General features: G+C 45.6%; 1 protein-coding gene across 2 annotated transcripts; it reads left to right on the forward strand.

Moving 5' to 3' along the window:
- The first annotated feature begins 1310 nt into the window (after window positions 1–1310).
- Window positions 1311–25826, forward strand: LOC103758823 (hepatocyte nuclear factor 4-beta). Of its 2 annotated transcripts, none has more exons than XM_018086743.2 (10): window positions 1311–1537; window positions 7835–8006; window positions 9897–9991; window positions 17332–17438; window positions 18928–19083; window positions 19650–19737; window positions 20529–20681; window positions 22513–22749; window positions 23593–23706; window positions 24978–25826. In XM_018086743.2, the coding sequence occupies exons 1-10, from the start codon at window positions 1423–1425 to the stop codon at window positions 25040–25042; spliced, it is 1302 nt and encodes a 433-aa protein (XP_017942232.1). In that variant the 5' UTR covers window positions 1311–1422; the 3' UTR covers window positions 25043–25826. The 2 variants fall into 2 exon arrangements, with proteins under 2 accessions (XP_017942232.1, XP_017942226.1); XM_018086737.2 differs by having other exon boundaries at window positions 1314–1537; window positions 24767–25826.
- Window positions 25827–27689: the final 1863 nt, after the last annotated feature.

The raw sequence follows: 27689 nt of genomic DNA on the forward strand, positions 1-27689 counted from the left end.
GCTGTTTGGAGCTTTATAGGATACATGGGGCCGGGCTGCTCTTCGGTTCAGTGAGAGTTCAGGCAGTCTGACAATCCTCTTCTTTTGGCCAAGGCTCCTCTTCTGGCAACACATTCCCCTGTTTCTCAAGACTCTTCTTTTCCTCCAGATTCAACAGGGCCTTGACCTGGATCTCACACAACAGCTTATGGAAAGGAAAGCCCCTCTGACACAAAACAACGTCACTGCAGATGGAACTGTAGTGTCAGGGAAGGTGTCTGGAAGATGAATCCAGGAATAAGCCAATTGGGAATAAGCCAATCACTCCAAGCTACATCGCTTTGCGTGGCTGAGTTTTGTTTCCGGTCATTTTCAGTATAGCTGATGAGTCTTAATAGGGGAAGAACTTCTGTGTAGAATCCAGTAAATTAAAAAAAAACAAACAACCAAACAAAACCACCACCACAGTTCTGCGGGGAAAAACTGGAATTGTATTTCCATAATATGGACCTTTCCCAGAAAGGCGTGGGTCAGCGTGAAATGCAACACCACCCATCTGCAAGGGAGTGTGCCCAGTTCAACACCACCCATCTGCAAGGGAGTGTGCCCAGTTCCTCCCAGCCTTTTCCATTTTCATCATTTGCCATCTCTTGAAACCTTCCACCGTGACAACTCACACCACAACCCAGATCCTACTCAGTAGGAGCTCTGGGACACTGGGGCTGCCTGGAATTGGGAGGGAGAAGACACAGGTGGCAGGGGCAGTGGGTGATGAGTAGGAGAAGTCACCTCCTCCACCTCCCCTCTGTGAAACAATGTGTACAGCAGGAATGAAGCCTCATTTTTCCCTTCCAGCAGCAACTCAAGGTGTGATCCACGTGCAGCACTGTTGGGATCTTAGGGCAATGCCTCAGGTTCTCAACACTGGCCTGTCTTGACGGCCTTCAGCCACTGGTGACTCTGACTTGTTGTCCTCACAAGCCTCAAGTGACATCACTTGCCCTTTCCCCAGGGGCTGGGAGCCCAGCAAGGTGCCACCAAATCACAGGTGTGATTTGACGTGACCACTGCTCTGCCCTGGGAGAGCGACACTTGTGTGTGAACACCTCTGCACAGCCCTTCTCCAAATGTTTGTGCAGGAAGAGCCATAAATGGGGCTGTGTTGACCCCAAGATGCAATCCAAGTGTTTGAGTCTAGGCCTTATCTACATCCCCTTATCAGGAGGAGGGAGCACCGATGCACCCCGGGAAGGGAGGGGACTGTGCACAGCACAGGGAACGGCCTCGTCCCTTCTCCCCTGGCACGGGGAGGGGACTGTGGGCAGAGCTGGGTAATGATTTGTCATCGCGAGGGCCGGGGTGTCTCTCTTTGCAGAGGAAACCTTGGCCGTGATTGACAGCAGGGCTGGTTTTTGCCGCTTCCCTCGCTGTTGTCAAGTAATAATGAAGCTTTGTCAGTCCATCATGGACATGGATATGCCAGATTATGTGGACTCCTTGGACTCCTCTTACACCATGCTGGAATTCGACAACCTCCGGGTGCTCCCCAATAACACCGGTGAGATTTTTATTCGTTTCCTCTTGAATAACCTCCGCTACCTCTGTTGCAAAGCTGAGATCCTGGGAAAGACAGGTGGGAGGTGTGGGGCAAAGGGTGGAAGGGGTAATATTTAAGCAGCTGATCTGTCAACCTGTGGCATCTGTGGTTGTGTTTGGGCTGAAATGCGACTCTTTCGCTTGCCGGTCCCATTCCGAGTTGTTCTTTTCCTTGGTGGGCTGAGCGCCATGTCCTGAAGAGTTTGGCAAATGCTGGTAGAGTTTTTCATGGCACTCCTTAGGTCTGTCCCCCTCTATGGCTTATGAGAGGAGTTAATACCAATATTTCTTCCTTCAAATGCGTGTTTCATTCCCATCTATGGCTTAGGTCGATATTTAATCCTCGGGAAAACACGTCGTCTCAAATGACATTTGTCTATGACCGTGTGTCCCATTCAGGTTGTTCCTAAGGACTTGGTCTGAGAAACAACATCCAAATCATTACTTTACTTGTATTTTTAAGGGTTACCAAGATGGTCCAACAGTTTTTATGGCACAAAAGAACTTGGCTGCAAGGCAGGAGTGTTTATGGGCAGAGACTTCCGCTTTGTTCACAGAAATAAAGCTCATTTTGTGGTGTTTAGTTTTTGTTATTTAGTTTTTGAGCAGCCAAAACTACTCTGACATAAAGTGAGTGCTATTCTGTGAAATTAACTGCTCACTGTGTAAAAATAAAGGGCATTTTGGTCATATTGCATGAAACCACCGTGTAACTGAATGAGATCCCAACGTTAATGAAGCCTATGTAGAGTTTTGGCTGCATTTCATTAAATTTGTTAAGGAGCTTAGTGAAATTAAGATGGGATTTTCATGTTTTCTCATTAGCTGGCTCATCAAAAGAAATCAGAGTTTCGGTAGGGCTATTGTCCACAATATAAAATGATTAGACTTATTATTGTGGGACATGGAGGGATAGTAAAGCTAAAAGGTCCACAGAAATTTGAATTTAAGTTTGACTTCAATAAAGCTCTGGCTGTCCCCAACTAAATATATATTTTTGCTAGCTGCAGGTAGACTTGCTCTTATTTCTTATCCTTGCAGAAAGGTTTTCCACCTCCTATCCTACTCCAGAAATGATATTTAACACAGATGTTTCTCTTTGTCGCTTGCTGCTGAACAACAAGATGCTTTTCGCTTTTTGAAGTGGTACAGATTTCCTCAAAATTCAAAATTGTTTTGCAAAGGAACCACGAAAGCCAGTTTGGGGCTCTCTGGTGATTCATGCAGTGGAACTGACAGGTTGAGTCTTTTCTGAACTTTATCGAGATCGGGATTGTGTTATTTGTTGAGCTGTTAATGAGTAACTGGTTCTCTCGGGAACGAGCTGTTTTGAAATTAGCTTGTTTGTCTTGGGTAAGTGTCCTCTTCTACAGTTTGTAAAAATAACTTCAAAAAAGGCCTGAAATGTCCATGCATAGAAATATATTGCCTACCAGCTGAATTCAGTTCCCAGGGGTAACTCAAAATCACAGGTCCCTCTGTAGCTTCAGAAATAATTTAAAATTTGTTAGAATCAGGAAATAATCTCATTTTAGGTACTTTTACAATTATACTGGATTGTTTTAAGCCATATTTTTCCGAAGACTTGTGTGTATTTTTTTCCCCTACTGAATCTAATGGCAACTTTGCCCTGTATAAACACGAACAGGAAGGGATGCAATATTTATTGTAATGGATTCAGGGCGGCTTCTTACACTCTGAACAATTTTAAATGTGAAAATTAGAATATTTTCAAATAAGATCATGCTTTCTTGAAACCAGCTCTTTCCTTCTTTGGAACATTATCAAAAATTTGGGTTGATTAGTGCTGTGGAGCATCTTGGGTGCTGAGCTTTCTGCTTCAGGAAGCTGCTGTTGGTCTGAGATTTGCCTAGATATGTGTTTTGGCTTTCCCACTTTTAAGTAGCCCATATTTTGCCAGATATTTTGAGACTAATTCAAAATAAAGAATAGAATCCATTATGGGAGGAATATAATAAATTGTCTGGTTTAAATAGGACGGCAAAAGGAAACGAACAAAAATCAACGCTAATTCCCTCTCTCCTTTATAAAATATGTGTTGTACCAGCAGAAATTTTCCCATTCTGTACAAACTTCTTTGCTTTACCTTGGCTGGTGTTACAAGCCATATTCTCACTTAGTTTTTATGTGCTGTTAATACCCCTTTCCTCATGCTCTTGTCAGAGTTGTCTCATTTTGCTTAAAATATGAAGCATTATTGCAACTCTGCGCTCATTCTTTAGTTTAGGGAGTGTTTTCTCCCACGGTGGGGCTCATTTTCCTGTTTCAGCACTCAACCACCACACTGATCCTTGGGACTTTGGCACAGGGTTGGTGAAACACCTTTCCCAGCCCTGCTGCTGACCCAATTCAGACCACAAAAAAGCCACCAGAGATGTTTTGGCAATGCTTAGCTGTCTCTCAAGCTGCAGGTTGTGCCTGGGAGGAGCTCTGGCCTTTCTGGTTGGCCTCTTCATCATTGTTCCTGTAGGATTCGGGAACACTAAATCAAAGCTATGTTTTAGATCTCAGAACCCCCTTGTATTTGCTAAAAGCTGCTGTAGAAAGCCACTGACCTGCCTGGGTTTCAGTGCTAACCCCCACCCTGCCCTACTTCTGTGTGCACAGATTTTGCAATGCTGGCTTTGGCCACCAACTTTGACTGTGTGTGCAAACCCACATTGGGAATCTCTTCACGTTCTAGCCCAGCACGTGGAATTCAGGGGTTTCTTAGCTGCAAATTATGTGCACCGAGGCTGGCTTGGATTCCTGGGTAGATCAAAGCAAAAGCCATTCTGGAAAGTATTGCAAGACCATTCTCTTTTACACAATGTGCATCTAGAAGAGATGCAGCCAGTAATACAGCTGAAAGGAAAAGCAGGAATTGGCCAGATATCACAAGAACATCCTCACCGTCATTTCCTATCACTGCAAAACTGGCATCACCATTTCAGCCTTGGTTAGGTAGTGACTTACAAACAGAGGCAGCAGGTACCAAAAATTGGGATGTATTTTGGTTGGGAGCTTGGCTGATCCCAAAGCTGGTGAAGCCACTGGGATACTCTCATCAGCATTAGGGATGTAACTCCCAACCTGCACTCTGATCATATATAACTCACAAAAAAATGTTTGAAATTCAGATTTTTCTGCCAGTGACCCTTGGGACCAGTCCTAGTGAGAAGCCTGGACACAACCACCAGTCCTCAGCTCATCCTGGGGCCCACACAAGGTCAAGAGGAGTTATGGTCATGGAGAACACAATCACTTGCATCTCTCCCGTGGAAATCCAGAGGCGTTGTGGCATGGGTTAGGAACTGTTCTGTGTACCATGGTGATGAGCATCTATAACCAATATATAACTCTCAACATCCCTTTAGGTGGTGAGGACAGTTGTGAGCTTGGCACAGTTGTTGTGAGACAGGTGGGTCCTGGTCAGATCCATCCTAGTGGCCCTCAAGCCCAGCTCTGGGTGGTGCTGAGGTCCATGTTGCAAAGAGGCACAGTGTGGGAAATGAAGCCCTGAGCAGGTGTCAGGCAGGGATGGAGTGAAGGAAGCAGATTTCACAGGCAGGGGGCTGTGATGGCAGGGATCCTGGCCTTCCTCTGCCTTTTCTCACAGTGGTCATTTCAGGGAAAACCCAGAATTCCCCAAATACCGGGCAGGTTTGAAAGCTGCATCAAAATATTCTTCTGGTGTGTGGGATACCAGTTGTGCCTTTGCTCTTCTCTGAGCTAGTTCTCACTTGGAACTCATAGTTGATTGGTGACAGGAGTTTGTAATTAAAATTTATCGTCATAATTAACATGTGCATTCTGGCTTAGGGCTTTCCTTTTCTTTAATGTGTTTTTTTTTTTCTTTTTTATTATTTCTGTTCACGTTCAGCCAAGCTGAAAAGGTCACATGGCTCCTGAGCAGGGACTGAACTTTTAGCTGTGTAACACCCAACTCACTTGCAGTTTGTCTGTGTTTCCACGGGTACAAGTGAGGGCAAAATTTGGTTTACTAATTTCCATGGGCCCTCACACACACAGTGCTGATGGTCCTTCCTCCAGTAATACTTGGTTTAAGGCCAGATTTTTAATTTCTTCCTTCTATCAGCCAGCAGCTCCCCCAATGTCTTACACAAAGGAAAAAAAAGTCTTTTCTGGTGAGTAAATACTTTCCAGCATCAGGAACTGGAGGTCCATTTGAGACCCAAACTGGATGACCTTGGCTTGATTCCCCTGAAGTCACTAGAGAAAGCACGAGTGAAGCTAAGAGGAAATTGGCCTTCTTATCTTTATTTTTGTTGTGCAATTTTTTAAATGGAATCCAGCACACTCAGCACGTTTGTTTATGGTCATGTGCTCCTTCAAAAAAATAGATGGAGCAACAGATGCACATATGTTTAGCAGTACAGTTATCCTCAAGGGAATATTGTAGTACAGCTCATTTAATACTGAGTTATTAAGTAAAATAAAATGAAGAATCATTGCAAAAAAACCCCTAAAAATCAATGTAAATTACCATTAAGCAGCTCTGACATAGGCAATGTTCCCAAAGGACCCAAGTGTCACTTACTGACAAATGTCAGAGCTGGGACCATCTTACACAGATTTTGGGAACAAGTGAATCTCAATTTCTGTCATTATGACCTAAGAATGATTTTAATACTGTCATTCTTTCTTGTCGTGTTGCTCCCATAATGCTACAACCTACTTATTTATTCATCCATACATCATAAAGTGAATAAAGACCAAAAGGGGTTTTTTTAGGGACTGAGGGGAATTCTGACCTTTGCATTTGTGAAGTCTTAGCTAAAAATGTCTTAGTCTCAGCCTTAGCTAAAAAACTTTCCAGTTTTTGAAAAAATTAAAGCTTTATTGGCTGTATTATTTTTGGGGGGCTTTTGATTACAACTTTCATTGCATAGCAAATATTTTCACTATAAATTTTTGATGTGTATTCATACACAAAAATAGCCTTCTCTCACTCTCTGTATATACACGTCGTGTGTGGATTACCCAGGGCTATTTTTACACCTTATGGATTAGAAGATTCCCTCTGGGCTGTCCAGACCAGATGACAATTCCTCTCCTTTGAGTAATTTTCTCAGAGATTTCTCATTACTCAATACAACATCAGCTGAGCTTTCCTCATCCCTGCCCATCTTTTCTGTGTCATCCCAGAGATGCGTCAGGACGTGTCTTTTGTCCCCTAGACTTTTCCAAGGTCACTGTAGCATGAGATCAGATCCCCTGGAGTGCAGAACCTGCTCCCAGAGGTGTGATGAATTCATAAAACCATCCTGCAGTGAGTGCCCAGGTCAGGGCAGACTCCACAAACATTCCTCCTCTTGGTGAGATGTAAACACTCATCTGCGTCTTCGCAAGTGTCTCCTTATTTTTCCGTCCCCAGGCTGTGCCTCAAATTAGGAGGATTAAGAGGGCAGAGAGTCTGGTGGTTAAAGCCAAGGGAGAGGTTCCAAGGGGAGTCTTCAGCAGTGTGTACACACAGCCCAGGGCAGGCAGGGGCAGAGCTATTCCTGCCCCAAATGAGGGGGTGCAAATGGAGGACATGACAGAGGGCATTCATATGACCTAATTTTAGGTCCCTAATTTAGAAGGTTGATCTTCTTGCACACCTCTGTTGCTTTCCAGTGGAAAGCAATGAGCTCTTCAGAGGGAATTTCAGAGCAGGAACCAGACTTAGAACTAAAGTGATCCCTGTGGGAGCTGCTGTCTCTGCCTTTCAGCTGCAGAGGAGCTCTCAAGAGCAGCCTTTTATCTCCAACACCTCTGTCACTGCATGAAGCAGTTCATCCTTTGTGCCTCTGCTACCTCTTCTCTGCTTTCTATTTATTCAAGTTAAGGAGTTTTTGTCCATTGTCCTCTGCAGACACCAGCTTTGAACCCTTTTCTCCAGGTGACTAATTGAGGAGGTGGCTCTCCATCCCTCAAAAACATGTATCTCACATCCAGGTGAGGTTTCTCTAAATCTATCAAAAGAAAAGTAGTGATAATTGATAAATCCTCACAAGCAGTTAGGGTTAGGCAGCTTGAAATCCCTCTGTTCACCGAAGCAAAGGAAAATGTTGATGGCAGAAGCAAAGCAGCTGAGCTACTCTCAGGGGAGGTTGGGAAGAGCACGACCATCAGTTCGGAGGCTTTTCTCGCGTGTGTGGGGCTGGCTTGGTGCTGTTTGCTTGCACAAAGCACCTTGGCTGGCTCTGGTGTCCATCACACGGGGGGTCTAATGGTCCCTGTTCTCTGCCCACAGAGGCCATCGCAGCTGAATCAGCAAACACCAACCTGCTCCCCAACGGTGTCAGCTCCCTGTGCTCCATCTGTGGGGACCGGGCCACCGGCAAACACTACGGGGCCTCCAGCTGTGACGGCTGCAAGGGCTTCTTCAGGAGGAGTGTCCGCAAGAACCACGTCTACTCCTGCAGGTACCTGCCCCCACTGCGATTAAAATGCAATTTCTGGGCGCTCTGAATGATTTGGGGTGGAGAGATCAGGTTGAACGAAGAGGCCACCATGTTCAAATGCCAAATTGCCACGCCATGGGTGCCAGCGGTAGGGCTGTAGTTTGGTTTGTGGCTGGAGGACAGGGAGATGAGGAGTAAACTCAGTCCTATCTTGTCTTGGACCCTGAGGCCTTCTGTGGTACTGAGAAATCCCTTTAGTGAATTCAGCATCACTGCTTTCCCCATGGTGCAAATCAAGGAATCTCATAGACCTGAGGTTTGACTGGTGTGTAAAATACATAAATACAGGCCCTGAGTGTGGAGTGACACCATGACCTTGTCACAGCCCAGCAAGGGGAAGCCAAAGTGGCAAAGGACCAAAGCTCCAGAGATTTCATCTCAAAACCAGTTTTTCTTGAGTTTCCCTGTAAAATAGAACAAGCATCCAAGAGTCTGTCACCTCCAAAGCCTCCACACATCCCTCCCCTCACAGCATCTCCATTTTTGTTTTGAAATAAAATAAATGATGTGTACTGACATATCACTGATGATTGTATGATCATTCTGAGAAATGAGCGTGGACCACAGATGATTCACATCCACTTTGGCACAGGTATGCATTTGAGAGGTTTTTTGACCAGGAGAAGGCTATAAATTATAAATCTGCTATCTTGGTTGACCTTAGGAAAATGGTGTTTATTTTAGCACAGGAGAAAAGGGAAAAAAAACCCAAACCTGAATACACTCAAATTCTTCATCTCTAATTAAAACCTGGAAGTTTTCTTTTTGTTCCAAAGCTCTTCCTCCTCTAAGGGCATTCCAAATTTTTCCAATGTGAGTCATCCTAATTGTTCAAAATGTTCCTGGTGTCCTTATCACTCCAGGGCACCCCAGCCATGAAAGACACCTGGGGTGACAGCAGTGTCCACCCACATGGTGCCCATCCCATGAACCGTGGGATTCCTGAGGGAGGAGACTACAACTACTACTGGTTTCTTTGGAATTTCAGCTATCAGTCTCCTGGGAGTGGAGTTGCCTCCCCTTCCCAGGAATCCATGAATGTCTGTGATATTTGGCAGCTCAGGGAAGATCCACAGAGTCGAAGCCAAGGAAATGGCCAAGCTTGTCTGCAAGTCCTTATTTGGTGAGCTGTGCTGCATTCAGCCCAGCTCAGAGCTTGGGTACATGAAGTAACTGAAAAGTCTTGGGGCCTTTGTACCTTTGGCTTTTAACTAGTCTGGGAAACTGCCCCTGCATTTACAACCTGGTGATGGTCCCGGAGCAACCCCTGTCATCTCCTCTCTGCACGGCAGATTCCTCTTCCATCACTTCACCCAACATGGCAAGAGCTGCCAAGTCTGCCTGGGCCACCCCTTGAACAGCACAGACGTTCCTAAATCCCCACAGAAATGAGGATGAATTAGGTGACCACGTGCCTCAAAACAAGGCCACAGACACAAAGGACTTGTGGTCCATAATGCAGTTATTGTACATGAAATGGGACAGATAACAAGGAAGTCAGACAAACCCCAACACCAAATACCCAAAAACTGTCTGAAAGTGGGAGATGGAGCTCCTACAGCAGCACAACTCCAGTCACAGTCATGCTTTCACAGCCAAAACCATCCCAGTCCCTGCAGGGTGGGTAGTCTGAAGTCACTGTGCTCCCGTCTGGCAGGAGCAGCGCTCGGGAAGATGAGGAGCTGGGCCAAGCCAATGTTGATCCAACCCATTTCTTGCAAATCTTTGACTCTTCTCTAGGTCCATGAAGAAGATCAGGGAGGTCTGTGGCTGTATTTGAGGGTGCTCAGTGTGAGGGGGTTGCAGATGCCAGGCTGGTTGCTCCATGTTTTCTTTCCCATCTCCTCCCAGGTTCAGCCGACAGTGTGTGATAGACAAAGACAAGAGGAACCAGTGCAGGTACTGCAGGCTGAAGAAGTGCTTCAGAGCTGGCATGAAGAAAGAAGGTAGGTGCAAAGAGACATTTCCAAACTGCCTGTTGCTGTCTCAGACCCTGCTCCCACTGCAGAGCATTGTGGAGAACAGCAGCAGCCCTGGCTGGAGAGATGATGCTTTTTTTGTTGCAGTGAGAGACTTTTTTGTTGTGGCTGAAAGCCCCACTTCCCATTTTATCTCAGTTTCAATGAGAGCCTGGTGACATTATTCACCCCTCCTGGGATGCTGGAAAGTAGTACTGGGAAAGGGATGAGCTTCCTCAGGGTTTGTTTGGTCTCTAAGTGCTTTAGAGCAGCAATTTCCTCTCTCCATACCTGCCAGTGTGACTCCTAATCCCAGCTGTGCCAGTCTCAGTGAGGATCTGCCACTCTCATAAATGCCATCAGTTGACTACCTCAGATGGTGTGGTCGGCTTGGCTGATGCTCGTGTAGCTTCCTGCAACTCTCAGGGCAAGGTACAGCCTGGGCACGATCCTTTCAGTGGCAGAGCTGGTCCTTGGTGGCACAGGGCACACGGGCAGCGCTCCTGGAGGAGATGACTCAGGTGTCCCCCGAGCAGGGATGTGCGTCAGAGCCAAGCCCTTCAGTTATTCTGTCCTCGTGGTGGTTACAGCATGGCCATGAGCCACCAGTAGCACCAATACTGAAGGGCCAATCCAAACTTGGCCAACGCCTTTTGCTGCACTTCCCACTGGCTGTCTTTAGGAAGGAGGTGGAGCTTTGTAGGTTTGGGTACCAGTGACCATCAAGTGCCCTTTCAACACATTGAAGGAAACTCTGAGTGTCACAGGGACTAATGCTGAGCATGAGAAAAACCATTCTGTTAACCTGTGCCTATATCCGGCTTCTCCGGGAAAGTCTGGGACCTATCCCAGCATTTCTGGTCCCTGCTCATCCAGTGTCTTCATACTGGGAGAGTATGGATGATACTGTTTTGCTGATTCCAAGCTTTTCGTGCTTGTCCACTGAGTGCTCAGCAAAGTGGGGACCCGACCCACAGTGGGTGGTACATCCCCGTGACGTGTCGGTGGTTGGGTGGTGGTTTCAACACTCTCCACCCTGTATTTGTGCTGTTTTCCAACCCACTGACAGCTGAAAGATGAAGGAGGTAGAAAGGAGCTTGAGAGTTTCTTTCCATGCCACCGAGTTCACTCAAGGGGTGAAACTGTGGTTCCACTGAAACCAAGGGGAAATTTGCCACTCTTTTCTGGTAATTCATAAGATTTCACTGGTGATGAGACAATCTTTCCAGTGTTCTGACCATATGTTTTCCTGGAGAAGAGTGTCTTGAAATTTGGCATAAGTCATGGATGTAGCAAAAATGCCTACTGGTTTATTTCAGGAGAAATGGAGTAAATACAGCAGATGAAAAAGTAATTAGAGTTTGAATTAATTAAGGCCAAACCAAAGCTGATCTGATCAATTCTAGATGGGGATAAAGCTGATTGCTGATGCAGCTCCAGTGATTTTTATTGGGTTTTATGGTAAAAGTTATAAAACCTTGGCTCAGGCCTTCATCACTGATTGCAGCTTGATGGAAGATGACTCATTTCAAGTTCCACATGGTCACATTCTTTGAAACTCTTTTATGAGTGCACAGTCAGGTTGTGTGCTCACAGACTGCTCATGTGTTTGGGAAGGAGGATTTTAAAGCACCTTGAGCAAGTGCTTTGCAGAAATCAGCTTAGCTGACCAGAGCTATATCCCAAGCACGTGTGCAGGAGTGGGAAAGAAATTTTCTTGCACAATTGTGTGCGCAAAAAGAACACAGCTGTTTGCCTTGGGGTGGTTCTAGATTAATATTAAACAGAATTGCGAAGCTTGGGGGAAAAAGAGAAGCCATGCCTTGGATGGAGTTCTATTAGGAGGATACAAACATTTGTACAAAACCTTTTGGCAGTGTGCACAGATCTGTGCTGGGAGGTGGCAGTGGTGACATCCACACTCGCTGTGCTCTGTGAACCAAGAGCTTGACACTCTTTCCCTGGCACATCCCTTCCGAGCCAGCCCCTGTAACAGCAATCAGACTTTCCAGGGTGTGGTAATAGCATTGTTTACCCACGGCAGAGGGGAAGAAGCTGGAAATGATCCTTTTCCCAGGGAAAATACACCTGGGATGGGGTGAGCCAGGGCTGTGTCACCCTCACACTGAGGGTGCCCCACTGACCCACTGCTCAGTGTCTGTGTGTGCAGTGTTAGAGAACTTGCTGTTCCCCAGCAAAACTAACTGATAAACTGCAATTTTGGATCCAGAGTGATCTTTTTTTTCCAGTCTTCCTGTGTTGTAAGACGTGATGTGACACTTTTGGATCTTTCTTTTTTTCTCTGTTTTTTTTTTTTTTATTTCCATTTTGGAAACAATTCTAGTGGATAAGATTTTTCAGGGTGCTATGCAGCCTCGTAGAAGGGAAATTTCTGCCTAAAGAAAAATCCCTGTGATGCAAACACCTGAGCTAGCTTTAAACTGTGTCAGGAGAGGTTTGCCATTTGGGGCAGCTGGGCAGATGTTTAAGAAAATTATCAATAGGATCTTTAGATTGCCTAGTTTGTATACTCTGAATTTGATCCTACCTTAAGAAAGGACCAAGACTGCCCCACACATGAGACACACCTTCAAGCTTGTGCATTGAGGTGGGACCCAGGTTCCATTAGTGCCAGCAAGACCAAGATAGGGCCTAAACTTGAGTCTTGAGGAAAGTCTTGAGGAAATTCTTAGAAATTAGCTCATTCAGGAACACTCCTATCCCAATTACTTTTTTGGTGCCAGGAATTCACTTTAACATCAATCATCAGAACTGGGACAAAGGCTTGCCTGAACACAAACCCCTTCTGGTCTCCTGAAACACCTCTAAGATGAGGATTTAAGATTTTTACAGAGATTCCCTCCTTTATCCTTGTTTTGTGGTTAGGGCCAGGACTGTGCCACAGGGAGGTCTGGGTGCTTGGGGGATTTTCTGACTGTTCTCCCTGGTTTTCTCTCTTTGCACGGAAGGTTCGATTTCCATTGTCTTGCTCAATGCTATGGGACAGGTTTGTGGTCACTACACCACCAGTGCCTGAGGGGAACACCAGGTACTTAAACACACAAAGGAAACAGCAGGATGCTATTTTTAGCATCTCACTGAGATCATGTTTGACCTTGAATAAATTAGCAGGATATGATTTCTCAAGTGAGCCAGGTCATCTCCTCACATGGAGCTGAGTGAAAACCTGGAAGCCATTTGAAATGCCAGCACTGCACTGTCAGGATTCAGTTTGCTGATGGAAAAAAAAAAAAGAGGGGTTAATATTTAACCCTTCATCCCCTTCAAAGTAATTTATGAATGTGCATGAACTCCTTTAGTTTCATGCAGAAGTAAAAAGAATTATCGTATCACTTACTGCTACAACACAGTGGAAGGGTATGTGGCTATTTTTTATTTATTTTTGTGAAATTGGACAGGTTTATAGGACAGTTTTATTAGTGTTTTGAAGGACCTCTGTCTTGTTTCATACCTTTTGTTTACACATCTCTTCTGCCAGCTTTCAGAAACTGGGACTGCAGTTTATTGCAAAGAAGGATGGAAAAGATAAAGGATCTTCTCCACCTGCATTAGTCATAAATCACCCCAAAACCCATGAAAGGATTAAATGTGTTTGTACCACTGGGATTTATTTGCAAACAAAACATACCACACCTACAAAATCTGAGGCAGCTTGGGGAAAAAAGATTATTTGTGGATATAAATTAATCAGGCAGCAGGAGGAGTAAATCTGTTGGTGGAGACAGAAACACTGTGAGCACCAATGAATGCCAGCACTGCACAGGGCACTCGCACCTCCCTCCTCCTGCTCTCTCCCTATGCCATTTATTAATACATTCCCAACTCCCCAGCATTAAATGAGGATGTTTTTAGTGGAATAATAATGGAAACACTAATTCCCATATAGGCAGGGCTTTAACCTCCACAGTTGCCATGGAAAGTTACTGGTTTGCTGCTCTCCCCTTCCAGCCAGTGCCTGTGCCCGTATTTATTGGACTCCCTGGAGGTTCCTCATCCCAGGCTCTGGGATGGCAAAGCAGCAAGGACACATTGTTTGGGGCACAGGGGGTTGTTGCAATGCCACAAACACGCCACTGTTTGCTCAGAGCCGCCCGCTTGACCCACAGCCGGTCCGGAATCCTTCATGTGCTCCTGGCAGGAGGGTCCAGCCTTGCTCTGAACAACAAACCCCCTCTGAGGGCTCCTCTACGTCACAGGGAGAATATGTTTGTTTTCCCATCTCCTTCCCACAGTCAGGATGTGCTGTAGTAATGACAATTCCCTGGAGGGAGACATGGGCATCATCTCACCCTCTCTTCCCTTCCCAAGGGGAAAGCCCAGCTTGGGGCCACACTGTCCCTGCCCAGATCATGGTGGGGACTCACAACCACTGACATCCCCTTTTGTGGGGCTGCAGTGGCCCCTCACAATGTTTATTTGCTTTGGGAATGTGCAGAGGACAAGATTAGGGGGAAACAAAAAACGAGGAGCAAAGTTTTTGCCAGAAACATACTGGAAACGGCAGCCTCTGGGAGTCAGTCAGTCAGCACTAGAGTTTTAGTCTTTCCTGCCAGTTTGCTGAGTTTTACTGATGCAAAGCCAAGATCACACCTGAGCCCAGCACCCCCAGGGCCAGCACGTCCCTTGAGCCCTCCCACTGCCTCACCACAAGTGACCTATCCCTTCCTTTTAACAAATACAATAAATATAGCAATATAATTACCACACAGTAATAGATTAATTTTTGTGGCAGGTAAAACATTAACTCCCTCCCATTCGTATCTAATTCCATCATGTCTTGGGTACTTTCAGAGATAACACCCAAATCACCTTGAGAAAGTTGGTCTGTACCATCCACTTACGCTTGAAGATTGAGCTTATCAGAGCATGAGGGAAGCACTGAAATATGTGCCATAAAAAGATCTGGAAGAAAAACAGGCTGAGGCTTCTTAAAGGCGTCTGTCACTGGGGACCAGGTCTGCCTGGGTCTGTAGGGCTTATATAAAATAACACGTGTGACTCAGTTGGAAAGGCAAAATTTGTACCTTTTCTTGAAAGTGGGCAAAAAGAGCCCCGTTAGCCCCTGGGAGCTACATGGGGGAGCATCTGATATGAAACCAGGTGTAGAAGCTTGGGTGGGGACTTTCCAAAAAGTCAGTGATGACACAGGTTTGGTCAGGCTGAGTGCTGGGTGCTGCTGCCCATCTTCCTGGTGTCCCATTAGAAGCCACGAAGGGTTAATCCATTCCAAAGATTAATCATAGCTAGTGATTCCTATAACCACCCTCGCCTTCAGGTTGGTGAGGGTCCTTGGCTGAACACCCCCATGCACAGGGAGGTGCTAAGGTGGGTTAGTTGAGCTTTCTGAGGGCTGTAGTTGTTTTTTTTCTCTAAATTGATGACTAATTGTTTGTAAAGGCTCCAGGAATATGTCTGTGTGTTGTCTCTGTCACAGATCAATGTACCCATCCAGCCCCTCACAGGCAAGGTTGATTCTGAGGTACAGAGTGGTTTTGGTGGCTGGAGCCCAGCAGAACCCCCCAAGCACAGCCAGGTCCTGACTGACAGCAAGGCTGAGCCCCAAATCTTGGAAAATAAATACTCCTGCTGATAAGGGGAGATATTGATTTCTGTCACTGCTGCTTGTTTTCTGCCCTTTCACTTTGTTGGCCTTTCATCAGAGGCTGGTTAGGAAAACAGAGCAGCAGTTGGACACGAGCTGACAAAAACCCACCTTCCCCCTCCTTGGGCAAAACGGTGCCCATGTTCCTCCTTTACAAGAATTCCCAGGAATGAGTCCTGTGCAGAGTGATGCTCTAAAACAAGACCCAGCAGTGAGGTAAAGTCCCAAAAGAATGATGGCAACATGATTTTGTTGACTCCGCAAAAAAAAAAAATCATTCCTGGAAAAATCTTCTCCAGTGGCCACTTTTGAGACAAAACCACAGTGTTTTACACCCAAGGGGTTAAAGCACAGACTGAGTCGTGCTTTGACAGCTTTGTCTGAGTCACTCTTCCTAAATAAAACCAAAGGAGTCTGGAATTGCTGGATGAAGGAGGAGGGATGTGTTGCACTATCACCACATGCTAAATCTTCTCGCTCCCTCTGCTTTAAGGACCTGACAACTGCCTTTCTGAGCTGTAGCAAGATGTCTGAGCTGCCAGGAAAACACCAAGTCTGTGTTCAAGCTCCTTTCCCCAGCCCTGTGTGCTGCTGGACAGAGGCAATGGGGCTTAGGGGAGAAACCAACGCTGAAAACAGATTGGACTGTGCCTAAATTCTCCTTTTTTCTCTGCTGCTGTGTTATTTGATGGCTGCAGTGGAGGCGAGGCAGCTCTTGGAGCCCGTGTTGCAAAAATAAGCTACTGAAGTGCAATCCACGCCTTATGTTCAGTGTGCAGGGCTGATGGAGAAGGGGCTGGATGGGCTTTGTGCTTCAGGGACAACAAAGGTTTAAAAGGTGGAATGGGTCTCAAAAATCAGTGTTTTTTTCAAATTCACTCTGGGATGGTCATAACTTTCTGTCTGCAAAGAGCTTGGGCTGGTGTTCACTCTGCTGTGGTCCCTATAATGTGCCCAGGATCTGTGGTACCACTGTTATTAATAGTTTGGGACATTCTGAGCTGATTTCCAGCTCATTTTCCAGGGATTTCCAGAGGGTGGCAGCTGGGCTGGGGACAAACCCTGGCTTGGTCTGTTCCCCAGCATTGCTGTCAGGGTTTCAGGCTCACTGGAATCAACAGCATGAAGGGCAAGGCTGAGGGAATGGTTTTGAGGGGGAATCAGTGAATTTAAGTTTCCTTTCTTTGGACCTTGCTTAATGAGTCACTTTTCCTGCTGCCCGTGAGTGGTAGAGATGTCCCCTGGGACCACCACCTGTGATACCTCAGGGGCAGGGGACATTTCAAGGCTGCTTGGGAGCTGCAGCCTCAGGAGCATCCTGCTGCACTGGGAGCTCAGGGGAGGAGTCCTTAGTGCAGACATGGCAGAAAGGGTATCAAAGGCCAGGGCTCCAGCACCGTGGATGCACTGCCAAGTGAAAAGGGTTCACACTAAAACCCTAAACTCCCCCTGAGCTGCATCAAACCCAGTGGGAGCAGCTGATATCCCACAGGTGTTGCTCTGACTCCCAAATGGCCTCATCTCCCTCTCGGGCTTGGTCTTCTCCCTCCCTCAGAGTCTGTTCAGTCTTATTCCAGCATCCAACAAGAGTGGAGTGTCTTGCAGGTGCTAAAGCCTTGTCCACTCCTGTTTAGGCACCACAAGGAGCAGCAGCCATGGGCTGTGGGGGGAATTTTCTCACCACCACTGTTCACTCTCTTCCCAGCCGTGCAGAACGAGCGTGACAGGATCAGCATCCGCAGGAGCAGCTACGAGGACAACGGCTCCCTCTCCATCCACGTGCTCACCCAGGCTGAGGCCATGGCACAGCAGGTATGACATGTGGGGACAGCCCTCCAAACGTGGCCTTCAGCTATTCCAACCCACTAAACCATCCAGGTTTTCCACCTTTTGAGGTGGAATTTCTAATCCAATTTTTTTGTTTTGCCGTGTGCGTTCAGCCTTTGCCATGGTTTGGCAGCATGTTCTTTATCATTAGGTATTCATTGTAAGAGAAAGGCAGTTAAAGAACAAAGGAACTTGTATTTTAGGTTGTTGAAGGAAAGGGTCTCTCTTTTTTTAAACGTTTTACAATTCAGAAAGTGAAGTGGAAGTTGAACAGCTGCAGAGAAAAAAAGAATCCTCTTCAAAGTCAAATGATTCTAAATTAAAAAGAAAAGAAAACAATCAAAAATCCTTATCAAGTTCTTTGGGAAAGAGAAAAGGAGGAAAAAGTCTAAGGAAAGCCAAAACAGCTAATGTTGCAGTTTTTACAATTACTCATATCCTGTGATTGAGGTAAAGGTAATCCTGAGATTGAGGAAGCAAGGTAAAAATGAGTCAAAACTGGCTTTGGATCTTTTTTCTGTCTTTGGATGGCTCTTGCACAAACCCACAGGGAAGAAAATGCATTCAAGATACCCAAAAACAGACAGGAAAAATCCTTGGTGCATTATCAGGGTAAGATACCCTGTTGCCTTTGAGGTGTGAGGAACAAAGCTGAAATTCCAGGGCTTAGGGATGTTGCAGACCCTGGGTTCCCTATTCCCTTATCCTAAAATTTTTGCTGCACCCCTAAAAACTCCTGGCATTCACATGGAAGTTTATCCCTCCTTGCTGCACACTCTGTCCTGCTCCAAACATAACGTTTCCCTCATGGTTGATTGTATCTTCTCTTATAACTTCTTTATCAGGGTAAGAATTTTAGGGTGGAAAAACAATGTGGATAAAATCACTGGGCTTCAGCTAATGCTGATTGCTTTTTCATTTCATGTTCCACCATGAATTTCACCCTGAGTGTCCTTTAAATTCTTATGCAAATACCCTTTTTCCACTGAAACATATGGTCCAGATGTTGCGTATTACATGCAGCAATGAGTCCATTTCCTTCTCAAAAATGATGTTTTAACCCTCCCACCCCCAAGCAGCCCTTCAGAAATCAAAAAGGGTGTTTTGTGTCCCAGTCAGTAACTTGGAGGAGAAAGGCTGGATGCGTTTCATACATTTGGCTGGGTTAAGTGATTGATAGGAAGCTGAGCCCTGATGCTGCTAGGAATGGGAATATTAATGAGACTTTGTCCTGAGCCAGCCTGGAGAGCGGGGAGGGAGGCGGAGGAGGGAGGGGAGTGTGTTGGGACCGAGCACCACCTCGTGGAGGCTGCACCAGGGGCTGTGCTTGGATAGGACACGCTGCTGAGCAATGGGTGTGAAACCACAACGGGAAACGACTTGTCAAGGGCCTCAGGAGGATGAATTGCTGCTCTGGAGGGTGGGAAAGCGGCTTTGATCTGATCCCAATGCAGCTGGGTTGTTCCTCTTCCAGTATTTATCCCTGAGCCCGGTGCACAGCACGGACATTGCCATGAAGAAGGTTGCCACCATCAATGATGTGTGTGAATCCATGAAACAGCAGCTTCTGGTGCTGGTGGAATGGGCAAAATACATCCCAGCGTTCTGTGAGCTCCCACTTGACGACCAGGTAAAATGCAAAAGCCTTTTCCCTGCAAACCCACTGCCTTTGATAGGAATTCCCAGCCTTGGATAGGAATTCCCAGCTGTACCTTTCAACAGGAGAATCTGACATTAACATACAGATCACCCTATGCAGAGCGATAAACTGACAGGAGAGAAAGAGTAATAAAGGCCGAAGGATCAATTAAAAATAACTTGAGTAGCAAAGTCCCCTAAATATAATAGGGTTGGTCAGTCCAGTCTGCAAAAGGACCCAGTCAAAGAAGACTGATTTTCCCTTTACTGGTACCTGGCAGTTGAATGTAAAAGCTGTTTATTTCCTAAGAACTCAACTAACTCAAGCCCCTCTTTGCTCTTTTAGCTGAAAACAACTACTTATTTAGTTTGCTGTGAATGTAGCACTTCTCAAAGTGAACATATTCTGATATTTTCTAACTCTTAATAGTACTTTATCTGTAGATCTGACACATCTAAGCAAACACCAAATTTGACTTAATTAAACAGCAACATCTCAGCACCCCTTTCCCTGTTTTTTAAATATAATATTATGTCTTTCTTCTGTGCCCTCTCCAGGTTGCCTTGCTCAGAGCCCATGCAGGGGAGCACTTGCTCCTCGGAGTGGCCAAGCGGTCCATACCATACACTGATTTTCTGTTGTTAGGTAAGGTAGTGAAATCCACTCCTGCTTTTGTAATTCACTCCCCCAAGTCATTGCCAAGTATTCTGCCTACCTGAAATCCCCTCTCCTGGGCATGGTCTGCACACCCGGGATGAGACTCAGTGCTTGGGAAGTGTCTGGAGAAGTGTAAAAAGCAGCAAGAAAATTCAATGGGATTTTTATAAATCTTCCCTTACTGCTTTGAAATTGTGGATGAGAACACCCTCAGTATTTAACTGGCATCTCAGACTGGGTTGCCTTATTTTTGTAACTGAAATTGCTAAGTCACAAGCAATGAGGTATTTGGATATCAGTCCTTAAAGACTTAGCAGAAAGGTCTATTAAAAATTGTAGTGCACATAGGTATTGCCTTTTCATGCAGCTCTCTGTCACCAAAACCACGGGTGGGATTGTTCTTGGAAAAATGAGAATGTGACCTTGAAAGCCACACACTAAAGAAAAGAAGGAGGGATATATTTGTTTAAAAAAAAACACACCAAAAATAAAGATGCAACACTGCTTACAAACAGGTGCTCGATATAAGAGAGGATAAAGCAGAGCAGAAGGCTGAGCAGGCTTTGTGTGCAGTGTGGATGCACTTACATGTGCAAATGAGATAATTAAGGACCAAAGAATGAGATCCATGGCTTGCTTCTCAACTGGGGATCAGATCAGGAAGCTGCAGACTGGAAATCTGCTGCAAATGGGCACCGGGACTAGCTGGCAAACAGGGTAACTGCAGGCTGAGACCGTGTCTGCAGACCTAATGGTGATTTTTTTTCTTGTCTCCCCAGGGAATGATTTCATCATCCCAATGCACTGCCCAGAACTGGAAATCGCTCGTGTGGCCACCAGAATCCTGGACGAGTTGGTGAAGCCCTTGCGGGACATCCAGATCGATGACAACGAGTACGCCTGCCTGAAAGCCATCATCTTCTTTGATCCAGGTGAGCTTCCTCCTGACTGCCAAGATGGGCTTGGAGAGGAGTTGAGGGCCCTCCAATAACCAGGAAAACCCCTTGGCAGCAGCTCTGCATTTCACCCTGCCTGTGCTGTAACAGCCAGTGCTCAGCAGTGCAGTCAGAAGTGACCTATTCCTGAGTGTTTTGCTGTTCAGCAAGTTAGAACTCCAGCCAGGCTAATGTGCAAGACTGCAGGCCCTGGAGCAGTTTGGCTGCTTCACTAGCTTGGCTTTGGGAAAGCCCATCAGCCTGAAATGCAGGAGATGACTATTAAGGACATATATGCCTGTAGTGAATTATGCATAAGCAAAGTGAGTCAGCAGAGCAGCAGTGGAGCTCTATCAGGGTCCAGAAAGCACCATTAAAAACCACAGAGAGCTGGGCTGGTCAGGGCACCCAGAAATATCAGGAATCTGCTAATGGATGTTGCTGGCAGCCAGCACTGGCCCAGGGCAGGGCTGATCCACACAGGACAGAGAACAGGGACACACAGAGGCAAACAACAGCTTGTTTTGAAGCTTTGCTCATTCCAGAGGCCTGGGGGTTCTGTCTCAGCCCAGGCTCTCCCCAGGCACTGCTGCTTCTACAGCACACAGACAACCTCTTCTTGCTACAGCACTGGGGTCCCTTCAGTGTGCATTGCCCTGGAGCTCAGAGAAGAGATAGGGGAACGACCCCAAGCCTAGAACAATGCCCTTTTATCCTTGGCATCTATTAGCATGGAGAAATTAGAGTATCTTCCAGTAATTATTGTTTTCTGCTGCGTTTGCTGATTCAAAACCAAGATCCAGGAGTTTTAGAAACACCACAAACTTCAGCTCTCCAAAGAGTGAACAGAGTGAGGGTGGTATTAGCAAATTGAGTTTGACAAATCACCTTCTCAGCTGATCAGTGTCTCTGTGCAGCTTAAGATCAATGTGACAGTGAGGAGCTGAGATTTCAGCTGAAAGGAAAGCTGAAAGGAGCTCCTGTGAAGCTCTACAGAAGTGAAGTTCATTCATGCTAACGGGCAGGCACGTCCTCAGAGCTGCATGCTGACATACAGTCATTTGTCAACCACTTTATCTCATCTCTTGGCACTATGATCCCTAAAATGTGGTGCCTGTGGTTTCTTTGTAGACAGTGAAGAAAATGGTGCAGTGATCCAGAAATTTCAGTTTTAGATACCAGCAGAGACAGCAGTGGAAAGCTGTAAATCCCAGCACTTCACCCTACCCAAAGTCACATTTACTTGCTTGAGCAAAGCTGGACCAGTGACCCATGAAAAATAGGATTGACCACAGGTCAAAGACAGAGCAAGACAAGAACCTGTTGCTGCACGAGGTGTAATTACAACATATACAGGCATTAAAACTGCATGGATTTAGTGGTAGTAGTTGGAACTCAAAGTTTTCAGGGGAAAATTTGGGGCCCCCCAAAAATTTAACTTTGTATCATTTTTCCCTCTTGTCAGTTGTTTGGTTGGAAAAATAATTATGATTTAACTTCTGAATCTTTCCTCTTTACTAATGGCAGTCGGCAGACATGTCCACTTCAATCAAGCTTCTATTTTCTTACTGTTTCCCTTCAAAGTCTCCTCAAATTATCGTGTCTCCTCTAATTATTGTTTCCCCTCAAATTACTGTTTCCCCTAAAATTCCCCTTACTGCTTCCCTATTCCACGTGAGATATCCCAAGGCTAATCTATCACCTTATCTTGGACTCTGTCAGAGGATCACTTGCATCTCATCCTTTTCCCTCTGCAGAGCCTGACTGACAGGGCAACGCTTCTCTGGTTACACAGGCCAGCAATTAACTTCCTTTTCCCCCTCCCCAGACTGCAAGGGCCTGAGTGAGCCTGGGAAGGTGAAGAACATGCGCTTCCAGGTGCAGGTGAACCTCGAGGATTACATCAACGACCGCCAGTACGACTCCCGGGGCCGCTTCAGCGACATCCTCCTCCTGCTGCCCCCCCTGCAGAGCATCACCTGGCAGATGATAGAGCAGGTCCAGTTCATGAAGCTCTTTGGAGTGGCCAGGATCGACAGTCTGCTGCAGGAGATGCTGCTGGGAGGTACGAACACTGCTGAGGAAGGACACCAAAGCTGGATTATCTCAAAGCTTTTGTTTACAGGGCTTTGTGCCTGGGCTTGTGTCTTCTGGAGGATGTGTGGTAGGGAGAACAGGGATGGTTTTAAACTAAGAGTAGGCTTAGATTTGAAATTAGGAATAAATTACTGTGAGGGTGGTGAGGCACTGGCACAGGTTGCCCAGAGAAGCTGTGGCTGCCCCATCCCTGGAAGTGTCCAAGGCCAGGTTGGGTTGGGCCCTGAGCAACCTGATCTAGTGCCCATGGCAGGGGGTTGAAACTAGATGATCTTTAAGGGCTTTCCAACACAAACCATTCTATGACTCCATGAATTGTGGCTTGAACATGGGTCTCTCTTACTCCAGTCCAATCCCAGAGCCCTTTCTTTCCAGTCTAGCTCTAAAAATCTGAAAAGTTTTATAGCAAAGGGTACTCTCTGTGGTGTGTCACCAGTGGGGCACTTGACTTTTAGGCCTTCCACCAAGCTGAGGCAGTTTGCAAGAAGACAACACACTTTTTGTTAGCAACCTGCAGAAGTTATAACTATATGGGGAACCCTGATAAGAGCAGCAATTGGGACACACACACAGACAGAAGAACAACATGGCTGGATATTAGTTGAAAGCCCAGACATCCCAGGAGGTTGTTCCTAGACAGTGAGAGGCTGAGAGCAAAGAGGGCAGCAGAGCAGGAAGGAAGCAAAGATGAGCCATTAACCTTCACCCACAGAGGTCTTCCACATCCTCTCAATAAAGAAGATTTAGCCCAGAGCATCTGGTTTCTCAGTAACTATGCAAAGAATGATGTCTTTTCCCACTTCCTCTGCAGGAACCACCGTTGATGTCCACTACCAGTCAGGACCTCCCAACCTCAACCTGGAACCACTGCCAGGACACGTCCTCCAAAGCAACATGAACTCTGTGATTCACACAGCTCCAGACCGTAGGTGTCCATCTTCACACTGTTAGTGTCAGCAAAACGAAGGGGCTGGGCAGGAGAAACTGTTAAGGAAAAGATATTTAAGTTTATTTATATGAAAAAAATTCACAGCCCACCTGGCTGACTCCTTTACATGTTTCCAAAGAGAAACTGGGATTTTCACATGGTAGCACGATCCGGAGAGATTTTGAGATGTTACTAAAACATCACAAGGTAGAAAAAAAAAAAAAAGAAATCAAGATTGGGGACAGTGTGTTTCTATGGTCATGGGCAGCACTGGGAAATGCCACAAAACAGGACACAGGGTTATTAGTGGCAGGAGTTCCCTGTGTAAAGCTGGTTGTTGTCAAACTGAATACAAGACTATCTTCAACCACCCTGGGCACTGCTGCCAGGCCATGGCTGTTGGTTAAGGCATTTGTCCACTGTAGGACCATGCTGTTAAAAAAAGAAAGTAGAACAGCAGTTGTAATTTAACAACTGCTGTCATGTAATCACGATGTCTTGCACACAGTCTCCTTCTGCCAGTTACAATCATATACCTCTTGTAGGGTATTTTTGTTTCTTGTAGGGTATTTTTGTTTCTTGTAGGGTATTTTTGTTTCTTGTAGGGTATTTTTGTTTCTTGTTTCTTGTAGTGTATTTTGTTTCTCTGCCATATAAATGTTGACATCATGTATTTTAGGTTGTGTTTATTTAGTGTTTTTTAAGCCACCTTACAGCCCAGGTTAGGGAGATGCTGTGTTCTGGAAATCCTGTACAGTGGCCTGCAGGTTGAGCTCTCTTCTGAGGAGAGGAAGGATTGAAAAGCAGTTGCAGGCATCTCCCAGGTTCAAAATACTGAGAAGAGTTGGCACGTGTTTATCAGCCCACCCTCTGCCTCCTCACAAACCAGGAAGGAAGAATATGGCAGAACATGCCTGAATTTGGGATGGATCCCCCTGCCCCATCCCCCAAACTCCTGCTCCTTGGTTCATAGTATGGTTTGCTGACATCATTTGGGCTCTGCTCTACTGAACAGCATCCAAGTCCACATTAATTCTGTTTTTTTTCTCTCCCACAGCATCTCCTGAAACATCCCTTCCATCTCCTTCTACAAGCACAGGCAGTGAAGACTATAAACTAGGCCCTAGCGCAGGACCCAGCGCCGTAGCACAGCTCTTGCCTCAGACAGTGATGCCCAAGCAGGAGATTTTATAGGGAGAGGTGGAAGGAGAAGCTGGGAGCAATGTGGAAACCCTGCTGACAGTGAAACGGGCCCTTTCTCTTTGCAGAGGCAAAGCACAGCACCCCCCTGCCCGCGGCCGGACCCGTCGCTCACGCCCTGTCCCGGCCGTGACTCAAGCACCAGGTCCCAGCCTGCAGCAGCATCCTCACCTTGGGAATTCCCACCACCTTTGCACAAGGGATTGGGGTTCATGCTCTCCCCAGCAGGACCAAGAGTGCAAGCTCTTCGGAGCAGGGCTTCCGATTGCATTTGTTATCGCCTTGCTTGGTGCCATCACGACCCTTTTAAAGCCTTCAGCCACTTTCTTCATCCAAACAAGTGCCTTGCACGGCTCCTGGTAATCACTAACATGTACAGCGTGTCCTGAATTGGTATGGAAAGGTCTATTCCCATCAAAAATTTAATTACACTCCCTTCTCCTGCTGCATGTTAAGCTTTAGGAACATCTTCATAACCTTTACCAGGCCAAACGTTTCTTATTCCACACAGAGGTGCCTTGTTCCACACAGGCCAGCCAACATTTAATGCTGGTTAGTTATTATTTATGATCAGGAATGCCAACATTTTGTCATTTTCCATCATTCCCAGTATATGTGGAGCCCAGTTGTAAGTCATTTGATGGACCTTCTATTTTGTGAGCACTTCTAACACAGCTCCAAGAGGGCAGCAAGGATCTCTGCCCCACTCTGTGGCTGCTGGTCTGGGAAACCCTCAGCTCAAGGAGCTGTTGACTTACCCAATCCCTGCTTTGTGCAACACACATAACAAAAAATGCCCCAAAACACATTTTCCCTGTACACAGATATGATTTTGCTGTAGTTTCCTGCTTCTTTGTAGTATCTGCAACCTAAACTTCAGAGTTCAAAATTAGCCAAAAAAGGAAGAGGCAGATCTTCTGTGAACCACTTAGAAAAAAACTGTTTGTATTTAAAACATTAGGTGTTTCTGCACTTAATGTAAAACTTAATCAGTGGTAGGTGGCCAACCATTAACCATGTTACAACTGGTTAAATAAGCCCAACCATGACTGTACAGCCTCAAGTGTCCCTAAAGCCTGGTATTTGTGTTGTGGAGTGGATTTCAGTGAATGGGACTTCATTAGAAAGCAGAGTATCAGAGTTCTACAAAACATGCTCATTTGTACAATGACCTCTGTCAGACAGCTCTGGAGGGAGCAGGAGTGGCCACACTGAACATCAGGACATGATGGAAAACTCTTAGTGCTGTCCCACTGGATAAAATCCCAACCCACACATGGCCTTGTTCACAGCAAAACTGAGATGATGGTGCCCAGTGGTGGCTTTTTGAAGCACTTGGAGCTCCTTGGGGGAAGAACACCATGGAAATGGGATCTTATCAACTAAAAGAGAAGTTAGAAGGAGCATCTGAACTTCCACTAGAAGTGGAACACTCAGTATTCATTCCCTGAGGAGATATTTAGTGTTGCCATTCTACAGCACCAGAGAGATCTGAAAACCATCAAAGACTGGGTTGAATTTCACCCGGATCACAATGTTTTATTTTTCTCCTGCCTGTGATGAATTTGATCTGACATTATATGCTGATAACTTCCATTTGAAACAGCTCTGTCTGGAAAGCAGGTTCCCCTGGAAGCATTCCTGCTGCATGACAGATGCAACTGCACCGAGCCAACATTGCTCCCAGTTCCTCCAGCAGGTCGATTACATTCCTTTTCAAGACATTAAATGTACATTTATACTCGTTAATGGTAAGAAAATAAATCTAGGGGGGAAATAAATTCCATATTCTCATATTTCATATGGACAGTTTGCCTTTTGTCTTTCATTCAAAACCCTTCCCGAGGTTCTCCACTGATTTCTCCAATGCAAATAGCTTTGGGAATCATTTTTCATAAAAAAGAATCATCTATGGCTTCAAAGCCCAGTTTTCACTGAGACTGATGGAATTAACAATCTAAGATATTATAGAAGAAAATAAAGTTGTCCAGGAACCAGTGGATATCAGATTCAGCCCCCACTGTTCAGCTGCTTGCAGCAAGAATAATTTACTCCATTAAGGCCCAAAATAGATTCACAGCAAAAACCCCTTTCTGGCTTCCCTATGTCAAACCCCACTCTAAATCAAACCAATGTTCTTATGCAAACATACCTTGGAAGTGACTATTTCATTAGATTTATTAGAATCATGATTTTGTTCACAAAAGGGGTTCCAAGCCATTATTTAAGAATATTCCAGTGGCTGGGCAAGATGCCACTGCTTATGAGGTGCATGTCAGGTAGTAAAGTCTTACCTATTTCTAAGTTATCTGTTTCCTTAGCAATTATAATATTGGGCTTCATTAACAATGAATTTAGATCTTACATTAACTTTATCTTGCACTACAGTATTAAAGAGAAATTGCAGCAATATTTTGGAGGTGCAAAGTTTCACTTATGTTATTAAGACACTAAGCCTGTGATTGCTTTGATGCCTCTTGGCTGTTTCCCAGAGCTCTAATTGGGTATGACAAGAGGGATGTGCTTTACAGTAGCACATGTGCTACTAGAACACAGTTGGGAAAGGCTAAAATAAATTAAGACATTCAGAACACACACTCACACAAAAAAAAGAGTGAAAGAAGCAAAATAAAAAATTAATCTCATCAATGAAGAAGCACCAACTCACATTAAACCACAAAGTACATCACATGAACTGACGTGTAAGCCTGTTCAGAAGAGTAACACTTAAAAAAATATACAGAACCAGTGCTGGTGCACTTTGTTTTAGTGTTATTAAC

Source organism: Manacus vitellinus, unplaced genomic scaffold (assembly GCF_001715985.3).
Source record: "Manacus vitellinus isolate BGI_N305 unplaced genomic scaffold, ASM171598v3 scaffold_10_pilon, whole genome shotgun sequence".
Classification (NCBI taxonomy): Eukaryota; Metazoa; Chordata; class Aves; order Passeriformes; family Pipridae; genus Manacus; species Manacus vitellinus.

What these genes read in the sequence shown, in the direction of transcription:
- LOC103758823 (XM_018086737.2), top strand. Translation starts at nt 1,423, where the DNA reads ATGAAGCTTTGTCAGTCCATCATGGACATGGATATGCCAGATTATGTG. An exon ending in AACCACGTCTACTCCTGCAG is followed by an intron (nt 8,007 to 9,896) that starts GTACCTGCCCCC and finishes ATCTCCTCCCAG; the next exon opens with GTTCAGCCGACAGTGTGTGA. An exon ending in CACTGATTTTCTGTTGTTAG is followed by an intron (nt 19,738 to 20,528) that starts GTAAGGTAGTGA and finishes TTGTCTCCCCAG; the next exon opens with GGAATGATTTCATCATCCCA.